Genomic DNA, 19025 nt, shown 5'->3' on the forward strand with positions numbered 1-19025 from the left:
TAACTGGCTGGAAAAGATTAAGTTTGATTCTGCAGCTGTTCGTTCTCACGTTCAGAAATTCTCTTCATCCCAAAAATAACCTTTTGAATGTGTTTTTATTCACCAGAATTCTCTGTTGCATCTCAACACAAGCACACGGCACTTTTCTGTGTGGCTAGCTGTTAGCATTATTAGCTAGTCACATAATGATCATCTGGAGACATGCTCGACAACAGTATAGGGGCCGAATTCACGAAGACTAGCGTCCTCTGATGAGACCATGAATTGTGCATCACTTGCATCCGCTATCATATAATAACCTTATTCATATATTAATTTCTTTTATATTTTCAAAAATGACATGTATGGAGCTTTATTTGTTTATTTAACTTGACACAACTGTCGATCCACCCTGTCAATGCATCCCAAAATAAGAGTTTGAGCGGAGCACGACGATGGCTTCACCCAATCACTGCTGCCATGATCTCTGGAAAGTCTGGACGTGACTCACAAACCTCCAGTGATCTATTGACCACTAGACCACCACCACCACCACCATCATCATCATTTCTATAGAAAGGGGTCAATTAATGAATACATATTACTTGATTTAAATGGGTGCAAATAGCACAGGAGCACAGACAGGGTATTTGCTTGGCAGCAGCAGTTAGCGGTGCATTTCACCCTTTGAGGGTGCTTTGAGAATTACACGCATTCTTTCTTATTTGTGCAGGTTTAGCGGTGGCAAATGCTACGCAATACTTTTCTGAATTCGCATCTCACTGTCCGACCATCAGGAGTCCCGTCATGATCAACAGCACTATCAGAAGTTTCACTGTGCATGACATGCTGTGATAACCTCAAACCTTTAATACAAAAACAAGTAAACAAACAAAACATAAGGCTGGCTGTTACAGGCAATTAGACCCACTCTAATTGTCTGCCTTTTAATTATGTTTAACCTGTTTTTATGTTTTTATCTCATTTCATGTGTTTGAACATGTTTGTATTTTAATCTTGTTTCATTTCCTCAACATATATGACATACAGTATATGTCTCTATGCTTGGATGTTTTAACATACAGTATGTGTGTCTTTGTAAAGCGCTTTGGTATAAAACCTGTTTGCTTTATATATAAAATCTACTTGAAAATTGGGTTATTAAACAAATATTGTCTGATTTTGATCAATTGGAGCATCTTTATTAAAGGACATCTCTATCTATCCTCACAGGTGTGTGTGTGTGTGTGTGTGTGTGTGTGTGTGTGTGTGTGTGTGTGTGTGTGTGTGTGTGTGTAGTATTTATACATGTTGTACCAGAGGGACTTTATAAAACAATGCAGTATCATAATAACTGAACCACATATTTATTACCTGCAGTGTCAGCCTGTGTGTGTGTGTGTGTGTGTGTGTGTGTGTGTGTGTGTGTGTGTGTGCGGTGTGCGTGTGTGTGTGTGCTCTCTCATTAATCACTGAAGTGTTGTTCCTCCAGCGGGACGCTCTCAGGAGGGGAACCATCTGTTGCTCACCCAGAAGTCTGAGCTGAACTCATTAAACATCAGAGACGATAAAACACTGAAATCTGTTCTCACACTGACTTCTGGAGAAAAAAAAATCATCTTAAATAAAGAATGATGAGCAACAAGACAACTTTTAGAGGGAATAACACACAACTCTCCACAAATATTAAAATAAACACAAAAGGGAAAGCTCAAATAAAAACTACATTTCCTTCATGCAGAGCGATGCAGCTGTAAAGTTCTACGAATGTTAATGTAGGGCACATGCATTGTGTTATGTGGGGGGCACATGCATTGTGTTATGTGGGGGGAACAAGATAATAGTCTACAGCCACGATTGCACCATGATATTTGCATTTAGCTGTGCTTGAGTACGACCTCACAGATCCACTAGCATGGCTGCAAACTCTAAATCTTGTTACTTAAAGAAACTCTTTCAACGTGTATCCACTGTGTAATTCACAACAGATTCCAACACCAAATTATGCATTAAAAGATAATACAGTTTGCCGAAACATCAAAAAAGTCAGAGAAGAGGACTTAAACTTTTATTACATTAGGTGAAAACTAGTGCAAGGCCTCCACCTAGAGTCAGAACCCTGATGGCAGCACCTGCGGCGACACCTTTTAGAAGTTCAGAACAATATATATTTGTATTCCCATCATGGCTCCCAGACAACTATCTCTTTTATATTAATACATTTGCAGAGGGAGGCTAGAGGGAGGCCTACAGTAGAAGCCAGGGGAAGTGTTTTCCTCCAGATCACCACCTCTACAAAAAAGTTAAAAAGGGGAGGTGATCTGGATAGAAAAAACTTCTGAAACATGAATCATTTGGGATTTCCACTTCAAACACAGTTTCACCTAAACGGTTGGCTTTTTTTAGAATTACAAAATGTTATTATCTTTTTTTACTTCTTTGATGAAGTGTCCCCCTTTAATGTACACATGTTCTCTTTTAAAGACAAATAAAGAAAATGTTAAACATGTGTGTATATAGCCTGATGTTTGCCTGATGAAGACCTTGCAGGTAGAAATGTTGCACTAATAAAAACAAAATGTAAATTGAGAGCTTGGAAATTTCCTGTGTCCTGAATGCCTCTCATTTTCTTTCGTTACTGTTTTTGTTGTGCACCTGTATTCTACCCAATTCACTCACTTTTTTGCCCACACAGTTTTGGGACCCACAATGAGCTTGAAATACTACTCTACTGCATTCTATTACGTACTAGTTCTGACATTACCATGCGCACCAGAGATAAAATCCAGCCCGTTAATCACGTTTGTCTGATGAACTCAAAGAAAATTGAACTTCCTGATCAACTTCACATGTTTTTATGTTAAGATCCTAAATTCCAGCCTTCCTGAAATCTTCTTTCATACTTTCTTGTTCATACTTATTACAATCCACAACCTTGGTACAATACTTGGTCCCTGTTCTTCTTATTTGGCATACTTAGTGTTGCTTTACTGCCATCTTCTGGAGATGATGTTCTTAAGAGGATGCAAAAATACTGAATAGCGGTGTGCAAATGTTCATATGAGAAAAAGTACAATAAAGAGTTATGTCAACACGTCAAGCAGCCTAGGTGTGGTCACTTTACGTTAATGTAACATGTCCATGTAGTTACTTTATTTAATATCCAAATTATGTATAAGAAAAGTCAATCATCCCACCAATGGCCATGTAACTACACTGTCTCCTATATTAACATATTATGATTATGTCCCAAGCTCTCGGGTTTCTGGAGTTCCAAAATTCACTGTTTTTACTAAAATATATAGAAAATGTATTAAATCCAACCCCTTCACAGCTGTGTTTGGTGATCAACCTGAAGATAAACCTCTAACACAATCAAAAGGTATTGCATACACTACTCCTCTAGTAAGAAGAAGAATCCTGTGAATCCCCCCCCCCAACATTTAAACACTGGATCACTTTGAGGTACTTGAATTTAGAGAAGATGAGATTTGCTATTCATGTTTCTAACACATATTTGGATAACCAGAATGTATTTATCTTGTAAATGTTGTCTATTTTATCATCCATTGTTTTGTTTTTTTGCAGCCTGTTTTTTTATTTATTGTGAATTTTATTTTTAGGCCTATTTTTTTGTTGTCATATAAAGTAGATTGTGTAGCTACTGAAAGCCAAGTAAATAAATGCGGGGGATATATTATAAATATAAATCCTGCTATTATCGTAATGCATTTACAATTATGTGAATGAGAAAGTTGTACACGGAAAAGAACAAGTACTGTACAAGTTGAACTATCTCAGAAGCAGTTATACTTCCTACACGGATATGTTTATCTGCCTCCAACTCCCAGCATGCTCCTCGGTTATTTCTCCGGAAGAAAACCTCTGCTTTCCCCGTGCACTTCCTCTTTCCGTCAACGGAGTTTAGGTAGGACATCTCCTGTGCGATTCCCTTCGCAAAATCTGCTTTAAATCATGTTTTTATTAGTTCATCCACTTTAAACAAACATGTTTAATTGTGTATCAAATGTATAAGAATATGCCCTATTGAGTATTTTAACTGCAGAGTTTAGTTTTGAAGCATTTTGTTGTGTTAGTGTGTATCACAGCGATGACATGGTTAGCGATGTGCTAAAAGGCCGGCTGCCGCTACACACAGGACGGATCTGTGTTTAATGTGACCCGTTCAGAGAAGCTAGACATTATTTTATTCTATGTAACTCTCAGTTACTTTGTCGCAAGTTACTCTTGTAACTGCCAAACCACCGTTTATCGTAACATTAGCATTGTTAGTTACGGAGGGTTTGCTATGCTAACGATAGCTTAAAAGTTAAGTATTTTGATAGGAACATGTGAGGTGGAAGTCGACTTTTAACAGCTTTAGCCCATTCATAACATGGTTGCTGAAGTTACTTTAACTGACAAAGAATAATGTTTATAATGTCTAATTATGTTAGCGTTAGCCACAGTCCTGAAAGTCAGCACTCGCATGTCCAGATGGAAAATAACGCCGTCTGTCGTCTTGTTTCAGTACACGATGGGACGTGTGATCAGGGGACAGAGAAAAGGTGCGGGCTCCGTGTTCAAAGCCCACGTCAAGCACAGGAAAGGTGCTGCTAGACTCCGTCACATTGACTTCGCTGAACGCCATGGTTACATCAAGGGGATTGTGAAGGTAAGTGATGACTGACACTATTTTCAGGATCAGAAGTCTTCTTACTGGTTGTTGAGTGAACACTGACATTGGTTTCCTCTGCCGTCTCTCAGGATATTATCCATGACCCCGGCCGTGGTGCTCCCCTGGCCAAAGTAGCCTTCCGTGACCCTTACAGGTTCAAGAAGAGGACCGAGCTCTTCATCGCTGCTGAGGGCATCCACACTGGACAGTTCATCTACTGCGGCAAGAAGGGTAAGAAAAGTAGACCCCCGGATTTATCATAAAGCAGATTATGGCAGTGCAGTGACTGTTTTCACTATTCTGTTGTCCCAGCTCAACAATTTATGTTAAATGATCCAAGATGATTTGATGCCGTTGTATTGCTTGCAAACGGTCAAGTAATTGATTTGAAAATGTATATTTGCACAAACATTTTAGTCACTTTTTTCTACGTATTAATGTGATTGTGCAATACTATGAATTTATTGGGGTAGAAAGTCTAACTTTGTCTTAAACCAGAGTCAACAAAGGACACTTTCATTGTTGGGATACTGGGATGTTAACTCTAAATTAATTTAAGGAAAAGTGACTAATCCAAACATGAGAATGGTTGGTTGAAAATTACCAGCACACATTAAGTATTGAGGTTTATGTCTGAAAGGTGCAGAAAAGTTCTGAACTGTAAAATATGATAAACAGTTGGTGTAACTTCCCTGTGTGCAATATCAGTCTTTCTTTACAGCATCTGTGGCATGTTTGAGTCTTTCTATGCTGCCTCAACACAATGTTTACTCAAGACCTTATTTTAAATTTGTTAGCCCCAAAAGTGGCATCAAAACTAATGAAATTACATTGTAAGAATAATAACAAAGCAGGTTCTTTGTACATGCAGTGCTTGATATCGGGGTTGCCGTGTTGGATGTAAGTATAAGATCATTTTTTGTGTGTGAGAAGCCGGTGTCTTACTATGTTTTTATCCCACAGCTCAGCTCAACATTGGCAATGTACTTCCCGTCGGCACAATGCCCGAGGGAACCATCATCTGCTGCCTGGAGGAGAAGCCCGGAGACAGAGGCAAGCTGGCCCGTGCATCAGGAAACTACGCCACCGTCATCTCCCACAACCCTGAGACCAGGAAGTCCAGAGTAAAGCTGCCCTCAGGCTCCAAGAAAGTTATCTCCTCTGCCAACAGAGCTGTTGTCGGTAAGGACCCTTGATGCGTCCAGTAGAGCTGATGTTTCCTCATTGCCATGATGACATGTTGTTGGAAACCAACGTTGTCTGTAGTGCAATGGTGATTGTGAACTGGAGAATATGATTGTCCCGGTGCACTTTCTTACCTGTGTTTTTTTCTTTCTTTTTTTAAAGGTGTTGTTGCCGGAGGTGGTCGTATTGACAAGCCCATCCTGAAGGCTGGTCGTGCCTACCACAAGTACAAGGCCAAGAGGAACTGCTGGCCACGTGTCCGTGGTGTGGCTATGAACGTAAGTGAACACACTGTTATATATATGATGATGAGGTGAAAACAGAACAGCCGACCGTAGTGAGAAGGAGACTGTTGCATATAGATTATCTATGTAAATAGATTATGTTATGATAAAACGCTGCAATTTCAGTTTTTGTAATGGGTTATTCCATCAAACAGCCGTACTTACAGGTCATGCGTTTTCAGGTTTAACAATAGTGAAGCATAGTGGAAGAGCATGTTAATCTCCTGACAAGAAGCCTCAAGGTGGTGAAAGATTATTTCTGTTCCAAGACGTGATGATTAAGCTTTAACCGTGTTTAACAGTTTTCAAAAACCTGTTTTAATACTAGTACACCTTATCATTATCTTTTCAGACATGGCACATATTATATCAAGCACTTTCTGTGAGGGTGGTTTATCTGCTCAATATATTTCTGGAACAACTGGGGGGTGGGGATGGGACTACATAGCGGACATTAAACATTTACAAAAAGTTGATGGTGCAGAATTTTCATTTTCGAACTTTCTGGAAATGAGGCAAAGTATTAAGCACATTAGGGGAAGGGAGAGGAGGAAGTTAGGTTTTGTTTTCTCGCTCAAAGTGAGGGTGCAACTACAATAACAAATCAAGTTTCCTCAGACTGATCTTTCTTTTTTGTCTCTGTGCAGCCCGTTGAGCATCCCTTCGGTGGTGGTAACCATCAACATATTGGAAAACCCTCAACAATCAGGAGGGACGCACCTGCTGGTCGCAAGGTCGGTCTTATTGCTGCCCGTCGTACAGGCAGACTGCGCGGAACAAAGACCGTACAGGAGAAGGAGAACTAAATCTGACTTTCTTGATAATAAAAACGTGTTCCAAAAGAATCTAATCTCGATTCATTTCTGGGTCCACACATCGCCCACATGTCGGTCAAATGATCAACTACAGGCTCTGATTATTAAAACTGAACATTTATAGTTATAAAAACAAAAAAAACTATTGGCTATTAAAATAAACTATCACAGCAGGTAACTTACATTTTGAGGCTAGTTTGTTAGGTACACGTGGCATAACATTTTGGCACGGTTGTGAGTTAAAAAAAAGTGATAAACAGTGTAGCCAAAATATACACTCAGACAAACTGGTCCCATTAAAACCACAATGTTGATCCTACTGCCATCACAGCATAAAGAGCACTACTGCTGTATTATGTATTATGTTGCTAACTGACATGTCAGGGAGGGGAAATCCCCTAGCTTTTAGTATACAGAAACATTTTTGTAGTTATGATCCGCACTGATGTTTGACGTAAAATCTAACTGGAAAATTATATTAAAGGGCACATTTCATGAAAAACTCACTTCAGTGCTAATGCAGGCAGGATGCCTAGGTCAGAAATATGAGTCAACAAGACAGTCCAATCCCACCCTGCGTTCCAATATCTGGAAAGTTTGTTAAGTCTCGCAGACAGTTTGGGCCATTTATGCACACCTTCCGAGACAGTATTTCTGCATACTTCGGCCGAGGGAATAACCAACAATTCATAGTGTTGTGGGGTTATCTAGGGCAGCGGTCCCCAACCTTTTTAACGCCACGGACCGGTTTCATGTAAGACAATATTTTTCACGGACCGGCCTTCAAAGTATAGGGGTATAAATTCTTCACCAATAGTAAAAGGTTTCTAAGCCTTAGTGACACGGTTAGCCATTAAGTATGACGCTCTGTGCACTCGCATTTGTTGATGTGGTGGCCATCAGTAATTGTTTGCCCTTGTTAATGTTTTTTTATTTAAAAAAACTCCCAAGGGCTTGTCTTTTAATTCAGGGTGCTTGGTCTCCAGGTGTCGAAGCAGTTTTGAAGACTTCGTTGCCTCATTTGCGAGCCTGCGTATTATGCAGAGCGGCGCATGAGAATCACCTGGAGCGATAAACACGTGTTTTAAGTAATAATAAATTATATTTATAAAGCGCCTTTCGAAACTAAAAGCAATCTCAAGGCGCTAAAATGCAGGACAACAACAACAGACATAATATTTTACAGAAAGGCTTTTGTGAAAAGAAAGGTTTTTAGGCTCTTCTTGAAGGAGTCGGTGGCCTGTGGAGCCCTCAGGTGTTCTGGGAGGGAATTCCACAGATGAGGAGCGGCTGAGCAGAAGGCCCGATCGCCCATGGTGCGGAGCTTGGTCCTGGGGGGGTGGAGCAAAGTTTTTTTAGAGGAGCGGAGGTTGCGTGTGGAGGTTTGTTGAGGGAGGAGTTCCTTGAGGTACGGACGAGCATTTCCATGTATGCACTGATGGGTGAGGAGGGAGATTTTGTATTCGATCCTGAATGCGACAGGAAGCCAGTGGAGGATGGATGTGATGTGGTTATATTTTCACACCCTCATCAGGATCCTAGCGGCGCTGTTCTGGATATATTGGAGCTTTTGAAGGCTCCCGCTTGGAATCCCGACGAGGAGAGCGTTGCAGTAGTCCAACCTTGAGGAGACAAAGGCGTGGACGAGTTGTTCGGCATCTGACAGGGAGAGTGTGGGGCAGAGTTTTGCAATGTTCCTGAGGTGATAGGAGGTCTTGCACAGATGTTTGATGTGGGTGTCAAAGGTCAGATGAGGGTCAAATCTTACACCTAGGTTGGTGACTGATGGTGATAGGGGGATGTCTTGACCAGAAAAGGTGATGAGGGTTATGGGGGAAGACTGGACCTGGTGTGGTGTGCCAACTAAAATAGCCTCTGTTTTTTGAGCTGAAGGAAGGAATTGAAGGAAATTGTCTTTCATCCAAGCCTTTATCTCCTCAAGGCAGGTGTTCGATGATGATGATGATGAAGATGTCGACAGTGGGGCTGCATGTGGCATTGGGTCGGTTTTTATATACAGGACTGTCTCAGAAAATTAGAATATTGTGATAAAGTTCTTTATTTTCTGTAATGCAATTAAAAAAACAAAAATGTCATGCATTCTGGATTTATTACAAATCAACTGAAATATTGCAAGCCTTTTATTATTTTAATATTGCTGATTATGGCTTACAGCTTAAGAAAACTCAAAAATCCTATCTCAAAAAATTAGAATAGTTCCTCAGACCAAGTAAAAAAAAAGATTTTTAACAGCAAAACAAAATCAAACATTTGAAAATGTCCATTAATGCACTCAGTACTTGGTTGAGAATCCTTTTGCACGGATTACTGCATCAATGCGGCGTGGCATGGAGGCAATCAGCCTGTGGCATTGCTGAGGTGTTATGGATGCCCAGGATGCTTCAATAGCGGCCTTTAGCTCATTAGCATTGTTGGGTCTGGTGTCTTTCAGCTTCTTCTTCACAATACCCCACATATTCTCTATGGGGTTCAGGTCAGGGGAATTGGCAGGCCAATCGAGGACAGTAATGCCATGGTCAGTACACCAGTTACTGGTGGTTTTGGCACTGTGGGCAGGTGCCAGATCATGCTGGAAAATGAATTCCTCATCTCCATAGAGCTTTTCAGCAGACGGAAGCATGTAGTGCTCTAAAATCTCTTGGTACACAGCTGCATTTACTCTGGGCTTGATGAAACACAGTGGACCAACACCAGCAGCTGACATGGCTCCCCAAACCATCGCTGACTGTGGGAACTTCACACTGGATTTCAAGCAACTTGGATTTTGCTCCTCTCCAGCCTTTCTCCAGACTCTGGCGCCTTGACTTCCAAATGAAATACAAAACTTGCTTTCGTCTGAAAAGAGGACTTTGGACCACTCTGCAACTGTCCAGTGCTTCTTTTCCATAGCCCAAGTCAAACGCTTCTTCCGTTGTCTTGAGTTCAGAAGTGGCTTGACCATGGGAATACGGCTATTGTAGCCCATTTCCCGGACACGTCTGTGAACAGTGGCTTTTGATACCTGGACTCCAGCTTCAGTCCACTGTCTTTGAAGCTCCCCCAAATTCTGGAAGCGACTCTTCTTCACAATGCTGTTAAGGCTGCGGTCATCTCTCTTGGTTGTGCAGCGTTTCCTGCCACATTTCCCCCTTCCAACAGACTTTTTGTGGATGTGCTTTGAAACTGCACTCTGTGAACAGCTTGCTCTTTGAGACATTTCTTTTTGTGTCTTACCCTCCTGATGGAGGGTGTCAATGATGGTCCTCTGGACAGCAGTCAGATCAGCAGTCTTCCCCATACTTGTGATTTAGTTTACTGAACCAAGCTGAGTGTTTTTCAAGGCTCAGGAAACCCTTGCAGGTGTTTCGAGTTAATTAGACGATTAAAGTGATTCGTTGAACACCCTACTAGTATACTTTTTCATGATATTCTAATATTTAGAGATAGGATATTTGAGTTTTCTTAAGCTGTATGCCATAATCAGCCATATTAAAATAATAAAAGGCTTGCAATATTTCAGTTGATTTGTAATGAATCCAGAATGTATGACATTTTTGTTTTTTTAATTGCATTACAGAAAATAAAGAACTTTATCACAATATTCTAATTTTCTGAGACAGTCCTGTATATATAGCTGTGTGTCATCAGCGTAGCAATGGAATGGTATTCCATGCTGGCTGATGACACGGCCAAGGGGCAGTGTAGAGGGTGAACAGAGTAAACCAAGAACCAACCCTTGAGGGACACCAGAGGTTACTGGGTGTATTATTTAAAAGGTGAGCAGTTTAAGGAAGGGGACATCTTTCTCCTCTAGTAGAATGTTTTTTTTTTATCTGACACTGCACAAAAAATTCCCCTTGCATATACAGGTACATCTAAATAAATTAGAATATCGTGGAAAAGTTAATTTATTTCATTAATTCAATTCAAAAAGTGAAACTCGTATATTATATGGATTCCTTACACACAAAGTGAAATATTTTAAGCCTTTATTTGTTTTAATCTTGATTACGGCTAATGAAAACCCAAAAATCAGTATCTCAGAAAATTCGAATATTGTGAAAAGGTTTAATATTGTAGACTCACGGTGTCACACTCTAATCAGCTAATGAACTCAAAACACCTGCAAAGGTTTCCTGAGCCTTTAAATGGTCTCAATCTGGATCAGCAGGCTTCACAATCATGGGGAAGACTGCTGACCTGACAGCTGTCCAGAAGACAGTCATTGACACTCCACAAGGAGGGGAAGCCTCAAAAGGTCATTGCTAAAGAAGCTGGCTGTTCACAGAGTGCTGTATCCAAACATACAAACATATCCATAGAAAGTTGAGTGGAAGGAAAAAGTGTGGTAAGAAAAGGTGCACAAGCAACAGGGATAACCGCAGCCTTGAGAGGATCGTCAAGCAAAGGCCATTTAAACATTTGGGGGCGCTTCACAAGGACTGAGGCTGGAGTCAGTGCATCAAAAGCCTCCACGCAGACGTATCCAGGACATGGGACGTGTCAAGCCACTCCTGAACCAGAGACAACTTCAGAAGTGTCTTACCTGGGCTAAGGAGAAAAAGAACCGGTCTATTGCTCAGTGGTCCAAAGTCCTCTTTTCAGATGAAAGTACATTTTGCATTTCATTTGGAAACCAAGGCTCCAGAGTCTGGAGGCACAGAATCCAAGTTGCTTGGAGTCCAGTGTGAAGTTTCCACAGTCAGTGATGATTTGGGGAGCCATGTCATCGGCTGGTGTTGGTCCACTGGGTTTTCTCAAGTCCAAAGTCAACGCAAGCCGTCTACCAGGAAGTTTTAGAGCACTTCATGCTTCCTTCTTCTGACGAGCTTTATGGAGATGCTGATTTCATTTTCCAGCAGGACTTGGCACCTGCCCACACTGCCAAAAGTACTAATGCCTGCTTTAATGACCATGGAATCAATGTGCTTGATTGGCCTGCAAACTCGCCTGACCTGAACCCTATAGAGAATCTCTGGGGTAATGTCAAGAGGAAGATGAGAGACACGAGACCCAACAATGCAGACGAGCTGAAGGCCGCTATCGAAGCAACCTGGGCTTCCATAACACCTCAGCAGTGCGACAGGCTGATCGCCTCCATGATGCAGTAATTCATGCAAAAGGAGTCCCAACCAAGTACTGAGTGCAGACACATGAACATACTTTTCAGAAGGCCGACATTTCTGTATTAAAAATCCTTTTTTTCATTAGTCTTATGTCTTCAAAGGCTTGAAATATTTCACTTTGTGTGTAATGAATCCATATAATATGAGTTTAAATTGTTTAAACTTTTAATTTAATAAAGTACTCATGTCAACGCTGGATCTATTCTTTGGCCGATTTAATTGTGCAAAGGTTTTCAAGTTTATTTAGTAATGAATTTAAAGGAGTCAGTAACCCATTCACAGATTAAAGCTTTTGTGGACCAAAAAGTGATTTTTTCTTGGGATTATTTTTCATTCAAAGGTGTTTTAGAGACATGTTAAAATTATACAGTATTTCTCGACAAATGATAAAAAACAGAAAAAAGAGAAGCAGAACATCATCTAGCAATTTAGTATTTCACCTCCATGAAGCTGGGGCACAACAAAGAGACATTTAAAAAAAGAACAGTCAAAGTTGAAGCAGCAGAGGCCCAGATATCTAGACTTTACGTTTGTGCTAGCTAACTCAAACTCCAGAAACACTGAACATTTCCCATAATGCAACTCAGTAGAATCTTAATTCCTGCCTCCTGAAGGTACTTGTGGATGCCCATTTCCACCAATGTGATGAAAAAATAAAAGATTCTGTTTCGAACGAGAATCTTCCTCAACACGATTTAATATCTCAAAATAATGAAAAGTCATTATTTCCAGATAAGCATGTCATTTTGAAATACCAACTCATGAGATACAAAGTCATTTCTTCAACATGTCAATGACTTACAGGTTCTTTTTTCTTTTTCCTGGTTGGAAGTGTACTCTTCCATACGACGTGTATATTGCAGGGTTACTGCCCAAGTTCAAAACTAGTAGTCTGGGTTACACTGGTACATTTACAGAAACGCTAATGTATATTACACACTGGTGCCAGTTGTTTTGTTTAGGTATATCTTGCTAAAACTAATGCAGTCTAGTCTCGAGACGTTGATTCAATTGTATAGCCATTTTTGAGGATGTCCTCCTTTAAACCAATGAGTTTAGGCTAAATCATAGTTCAACAGCAGAATCCTCAAAAATCCACATACAGGTGAGTATGAGACTGAATTAGTTTTAGCGAGTGCTACCTAATAAACAGTCTACAATTGCTCTCACATCCTGAGTAGTACATGTAAAAGTAAACTGATAAGTTCCCCTTTAGGAGGGGTCTCCACATGAACACAAACGTCGCAGCAACTTTGACCTCATCCCAAATTTACAGTTGCGTACACAAAACACTATTTGAGTTTTGTCTCGCAAATTTGTAACTTTATAATCTCAGAATATTCAATTATTCTTTCGTAAATGGGATTTATTTTCTTGGAAATGTACAACTAGTTTTTTGTATTAATAATCACGCACCTCCCCCCGGCTCTGTAATTTTTATTTTTATTTTTCTCTTTCAAGGGCCCTATACGCTCTCATACAAATGATCTCTCTGGAGTCGGATGGGAAAAAAAAACAAACCCATAGTCATCATAACTTCACAACTTGGTACAAAACAAAATGTCAGCTGATATCATTTAGCTCGCTAATGTGTGTATAATTGGATACTTTCTGGATGAACTTTGCTGATGCTTGGCAGATGTTTACCGTCCACATGTAAAAATGAGACACGGGCAAGATTCCATGTTCTTTATTTGCTAAGGGCGCAATGCTTTTTTTGTTATATTTCTGTGCACAAAAAACCTCACAAAGTGAAAGTCCACATCGCGACTGTAGCTCCAGAATTCAACGTCACACCATGGCCAAAACAAAAGTCGGCAAAAAACAGGGCGCAGAACTCTGTACAGTCAATATCTTCTTTAAAAATAACACAAGGACAAAAATGTTCCTCTTAAATCAAATTCTATTTTTAGTGAAATACAACAAAATAAATTCTATAAAATAAGAGCAAAAATATTTAAATATAATACGATGGGCAGAATATTTTCATTTGCAGGAGTATTTGGTATGTTTTAGACAAAAAAAAAAGAAAAAGAAAAGAAAATCTAAAAAAAAAAAAAAAAATACATGCATTCAAGTTACCAATTAAATACAGTATTTACTGATGTTTGCCTTTTACTCCTACAGAATTACAAGTTCGCTCAAGTTGCAACATGACTAACCAGCCGCTATTCTTACGGTACAACCCTGCTGTGGAACCTATTCTCTGTGGAGTGACAGGGCGAGGGTTAGTTACTTTATCCCGAAACACAGCCAAGACGCCAACCTGACCAGCTCCACGGCAGAGAGGAAGCCGATGGGCAACAAGTCTGTCTACGACTAGGCTCTATTGAAGAGACGAAGGTGAACCACAGCCTATTAAACACCAGATAACCCAGTGTAGCGATTCTGTTGCATATGTGTTTCATTTTTCAGATTTCCTAAATATGAACGCTAAGCCATCTATCCCACCAAAACAAACTGCCAAATGTTGAAGTTGGAGGATTATAATGTGCAATTGAAAAGCCACTTATTCATACATTGGTTCAAAATATCGCCCTCATTGTAGATAGGGTAGATGAGTAAAAAAAACCAAAAAAAAAAAACCTAAGGGTAACAACACCCATCTGGAGATGTAGATTAAGAACAGCTTTAGGTTGTTATGATCACAAGTCTTCCCTTGGGCTACACTATTCTGGTGAGAAGCCATGCTAAATGTTACAGCATATTAACTAGAGCTTCAAAAAGGATTGAATTAATTACCAGAACAAAAAAAAAGAAAGAAAAGAAAGGCAATGAGTTTCAGAACAATGTTGCATCACTGCTTTTTCACATCAACCAAACACCGTAAAAGTCCACCCAACCATTCCATATCTCACACTAAAACCAACCACAGCTCGTGAGTTGATTTGGCATGGGTCATAAGGTTGCCAAGGAGCTTAAGAATAATAATATAATTATGATAATAACAATGCGTCCTTCTACAGTTGAATGACCAGTAACCATCCGATGGTAGAACAAACTTTACTGCTGAGCATGGGTGATAAAACAAAGAGGAGTTGTTGTCTTCTTACAGGTTTTTTTGGGCATTTTTCTTATTTATAATATCCATTTTGTTTTTCATAATATCTGCAACATCTCCCAACAGCAAACCACACAGAGTTATGCTACTGGGGGATCTGAACAGTCAAAAACATTAACATACTATGTACACCTTTTCGTCTCGTAGACAAGCGCATCAGCATCGTCAGCTCTGGGTAAATTTTCTTTATTAGAACTCTTGTCCACTCCCTCGCCTCTGCAGCCGCCAGCAGGCCCCTGTCACACGGTCAGGCAGTCCCAGGCCAGGGAAGAGCGCCTCCCACAGGCCGACTGGAGAAAAGAGGCCTGGAGAGGAGAGGGGAGGCCTGGCTCTGCCCTGCCCTGGGGCCAGAGAGAGAGAGAGACAGAGAGAGACAGAGAGAGGCCCGACGAGGAGCTCTGTTGACCGAAGGATGAGAAGAAGGAGAGCGGGACGATGGCGGCTCGAGGCACAGCAGAGGGGGAGGGGACGTTACTCCTTAGGCGGGGCAGGCGCTGGGGTAGTAGAGGTGGTGGGGGCAGGGGCAGGGGCGGGCGCGACCTCCTCGGTGCTCTCCCAGTTCTCTTGTGCTCGCGGGCCTGGACCGGGAGTGGGACCAGGACCTGGGGTGGTCTGGGTAGGGCCTGGGGTGGTCTGGGTAGGGCCTGGAGTCGGGGCAGAGGCAGGACCAGGACGCTGAGGGTTGTTCATGTGCTGAGCAGCAGGCCCGGTGTACGGCTGCCCATGGGGGTGGTTGTTCTGTGAAGAGGGAGAAAGTGCACAAAAATCAGTGGATTTTAAACAAGCGGCAACATCCGGTTCTGAAAAGCGAAGCAAATGCGCTAGCGACTTGAACCTGCATTCCTTCTAATGGCCAGCAGGGGGCGACTCCACTGGTTAAAGTCAGATTGTATGTTGTCTCGTCTATGAGAAAATGACGCCACTTCACTTGATTTACAAACCTCAGCAAACATTTTCCTAATGATTTGTAAACCTTTAAGAGCTTGTTTGTAAATTATCTATCTATCTATCTATCTATCTATCTATATCTATATCTCTATATGGACCAGTTTAAAAAAGTTTTATAAATCATCAGTTGCAACTTTAGAATGTTAATAAACGGTTTACAAACCAACTATTAACTAAATGTTTCAAATATCTGGTCAATCGATGCAATGTAAAAATAACTACCATTTATTAAAGATGGTATGATTAAGTGTAACGATAAATCCTATGAAAAGACCACCAACAACAAACTGATGCCACGAACAAATATTGTCTGCATGTAAAAAGACTGATCTCATTCCTGATAGACTTCTGCATCGTTTGCTTTGGTCTTTAAACAGGATTTGTTGACAATAACAGAAACAAGACTATTGCCAGCCTCATCCCTTAATGATCCTAATCTTTTAACGGACATATTCGGGGTGATGTCAAAGGACTTAAAGGATCACAGCGGACCAAGCGGAGGCTGTGGCCTTCACTACATCGATTGTGGACGATTGTCTTCAGATGGAAGAAAAACAAAGCTGCCCTGTCATCAACGTTTAAGGATAAAATGGGAAGTTTTATCAAATCTGGCAACTATTTATTTTTTTCTTTTCAAAACAGGCCTCCATTAGTGTATGGGGTGTATTTCCCCATACTTGCCTTTTTCTTCTTCATACCATATAACATTGTTTTTTATGGGAATTGATGTACATTTGTTAATGTTTAAACGTGGGAAATATTTATTTTTACATTTGAACAAGTGTTTTATTTGTCAGGGAAAAACAAGACGGTTGCTTGCGGTGTTGATTGATCACAAACTATAAATCCTAACCCTCTGGTTGTGCGAGCACGAAATAAAAAATATCCCCATAAAATCCCATAAAAGATGAAAGAAACCAGAATGTGTTTCATTTTATTTTTTATACGTCACCGACTGTCATGAGGATGTAAACGGGTAATTGGGCCCCGGACACACTACCTGCTGAAACTGTGTGGTTCCAGGAGAGTGCGGGTACAGAGAGGTGTCCTCAGGTGGGGAAGAGTCTTGATCATCAGGTGCTTCCTGTTCATCTGGCTCCTAGCAGACACGAGATAAACGTTATCACAAATTAAGTTCAACTTTCAAAGTAAAAATACAATATATTTATATGAAATATACACAGCAGGAAATGCTAGTTTATCTGAACAAAACATTGCGTATAATGTGAAGTTTCTGGGTTGTGTGGGAAATTCAAACTGTGTTACGTTATCAAGTAAATTAGGTTTAAATGAGTTTTCATTAAGTGCGTGGGTGGATTCTACACCTGAGAGCCTCCTCTCAGCAAGCGAGCTGCTGCTAATTTGTTTAAAAAACAGGAGGCGCGCACACAAACCTCTACTGTGGAGGTTATTTCAGTGTGCCACTTTCAAAAAGGACAAGGCTGCTGATAAATATCATCTTTCTTATTAAATGTTTTACTGTCAACAAACAGCGGCCTCATCATTTAACTGTTAATCATATATCTATGTGTCATGGTCAATTTCATTTCAGTTGAACATGTGCAAATATATATTACAACGTGGAAAAACAGCAAAACCTGTCAGGCTATCAACACTAATGTGTATGTGAAGCTCATGTGCTAATAGATCATCCTTATCCGTCTTTTATCTTTAAAAACTGTGAATTATTTACTGCCTACAAGATTTCAAACGACATCTAATGCAAATACAAAATGATTGACAACCTTGAGTTAAAGGCTGTTGTGTTAAATGTGTTTCCTAACGCTCTAAAGTCAGTGGTTCTAACTAACAGATGAGAATATTCAGTTTTAAATGTATGTTTGGAGGTACATAATGTCAATGTATACCTAGTATACTGGCTACAGTAGCACAATGGAGAACTAAGCACAATACAGTCTTGGTCTCAGTTTAAATACTGTAACTGAAGTATAGATGAGGCTAATAGTTTTCAATCAGATGCAGGTGGCTGGCGGCATCACAGTGTGAGTTGGGGAGGGAGTCAAAATTTGGCCCAAAAAAAAAAGAAAAGTGCACTAGATTGAGAGGGAGGACTATGTCAGTGATGTTGCTTTGGCAAAATCACTGGGACTGGGCAAAAGGACAGCGAGAGAACAAAGATCTGTTCACTGTGTGCAGCTGCAAAACATGATTTCTAATGCCAGTTACACTATAAAGGCATCTCACAGGCAGCCTGTCCACCTTTTCTTTTACTATTCGAGTGGACGACAGGATGGAGGATGGCAATTTTGTTTTATCATCTCTCTATGGTCACAATCTGTGTTAGTAGCACAGCATGAACATTGGACACAATTTGAGAAGTTAAACAATAATACACATCTCAGGTATATAGTGTAAATAAAACTGTCGACAACTCAAAGTGCCAATTAGTTTATCACTCTGGCAGTTTGTACTATAACCTCCTGTGCTTAACATTTGTTATCACATAAATGCATATCAAAAGTGCGAAAAGAAAATGGAGCAAAGTTGACAAAATGGGAAGAAATCTATGAGGACTCAACATGACACAATGCTTCTAGCCTCTGCCACTGATGACTTCTTAATCTACAGGACACTCAAAATTGTGCAATTCTAACTAAACAAAGTGTTAACTGTGTTTGTGATCTATACATTAGCAAACTGTTAATTTTTTATTCTCTGCTGATGCTTGAATAACATTTTTGTTTTCATTTCCTTCCTTTATGTTGTGGTGCCTGGAATACTGACCTTCCCTGGGCTTCCCTGAGTACACTTGAGCTGTGTATGGAATATTACAGGAGAAGTGTGTCATTTGACTGGATTTGTCAACAAAAAATACAAGTAACTTATTTTAAGTGAGAACAAAAAATGATATTTGTATGCATTGTGAACTGCAGCCATGAATCAAGACAAAAACATATTCAGCATAGCAAACATAGTCATAGCTGTAGC

At 40.3% G+C, this 19025-nt stretch overlaps 2 protein-coding genes across 6 annotated transcripts in view; one reads left to right on the forward strand and one right to left on the reverse strand.

Annotated features, from left to right (window-relative positions):
- The first annotated feature begins 4481 nt into the window (after nucleotides 1-4481).
- On the forward strand, nucleotides 4482-6971 carry rpl8 (ribosomal protein L8). The gene is made up of 5 exons (XM_029459589.1): nucleotides 4482-4654; nucleotides 4747-4888; nucleotides 5621-5839; nucleotides 6005-6120; nucleotides 6774-6971. Exons 1-5 carry the CDS (start codon nucleotides 4517-4519, stop codon nucleotides 6930-6932), a joined length of 774 nt encoding a protein of 257 aa, XP_029315449.1. The 5' UTR covers nucleotides 4482-4516; the 3' UTR covers nucleotides 6933-6971.
- A 6444-nt stretch (nucleotides 6972-13415) lies between these two features.
- Nucleotides 13416-19025, reverse strand: part of usp9 (ubiquitin specific peptidase 9) — a 41934-nt gene continuing 36324 nt past the window's right edge. For 2 of the 5 annotated variants that reach the window (XM_029458359.1, XM_029458361.1), the window contains 3 exons: nucleotides 18822-18851; nucleotides 17077-17175; nucleotides 13416-15866 (listed from right to left, as the gene is read on the reverse strand). In XM_029458359.1, coding sequence (XP_029314219.1) covers nucleotides 15600-15866; nucleotides 17077-17175; nucleotides 18822-18851 — 396 coding nt within the window. In that variant the 3' untranslated portion in view covers nucleotides 13416-15599. The remainder of the gene's footprint in view (nucleotides 15867-17076; nucleotides 17176-18821; nucleotides 18852-19025) is intronic. The other 3 variants (XM_029458363.1, XM_029458360.1, XM_029458358.1) reach the window with 2 other exon arrangements.

Source organism: Cottoperca gobio, chromosome 21 (genome assembly GCF_900634415.1).
Source record: "Cottoperca gobio chromosome 21, fCotGob3.1, whole genome shotgun sequence".
NCBI classification, from domain to species: Eukaryota; Metazoa; Chordata; class Actinopteri; order Perciformes; family Bovichtidae; genus Cottoperca; species Cottoperca gobio.

Coding starts and splice junctions, on each gene's coding strand:
- rpl8 (XM_029459589.1), top strand. CDS start 4,517: ATGGGACGTGTGATCAGGGGACAGAGAAAAGGTGCGGGCTCCGTGTTC. Junction 5,840..6,004: donor TGCCAACAGAGCTGTTGTCG/GTAAGGACCCTT, acceptor CTTTTTTTAAAG/GTGTTGTTGCCGGAGGTGGT. Junction 6,121..6,773: donor TCCGTGGTGTGGCTATGAAC/GTAAGTGAACAC, acceptor GTCTCTGTGCAG/CCCGTTGAGCATCCCTTCGG.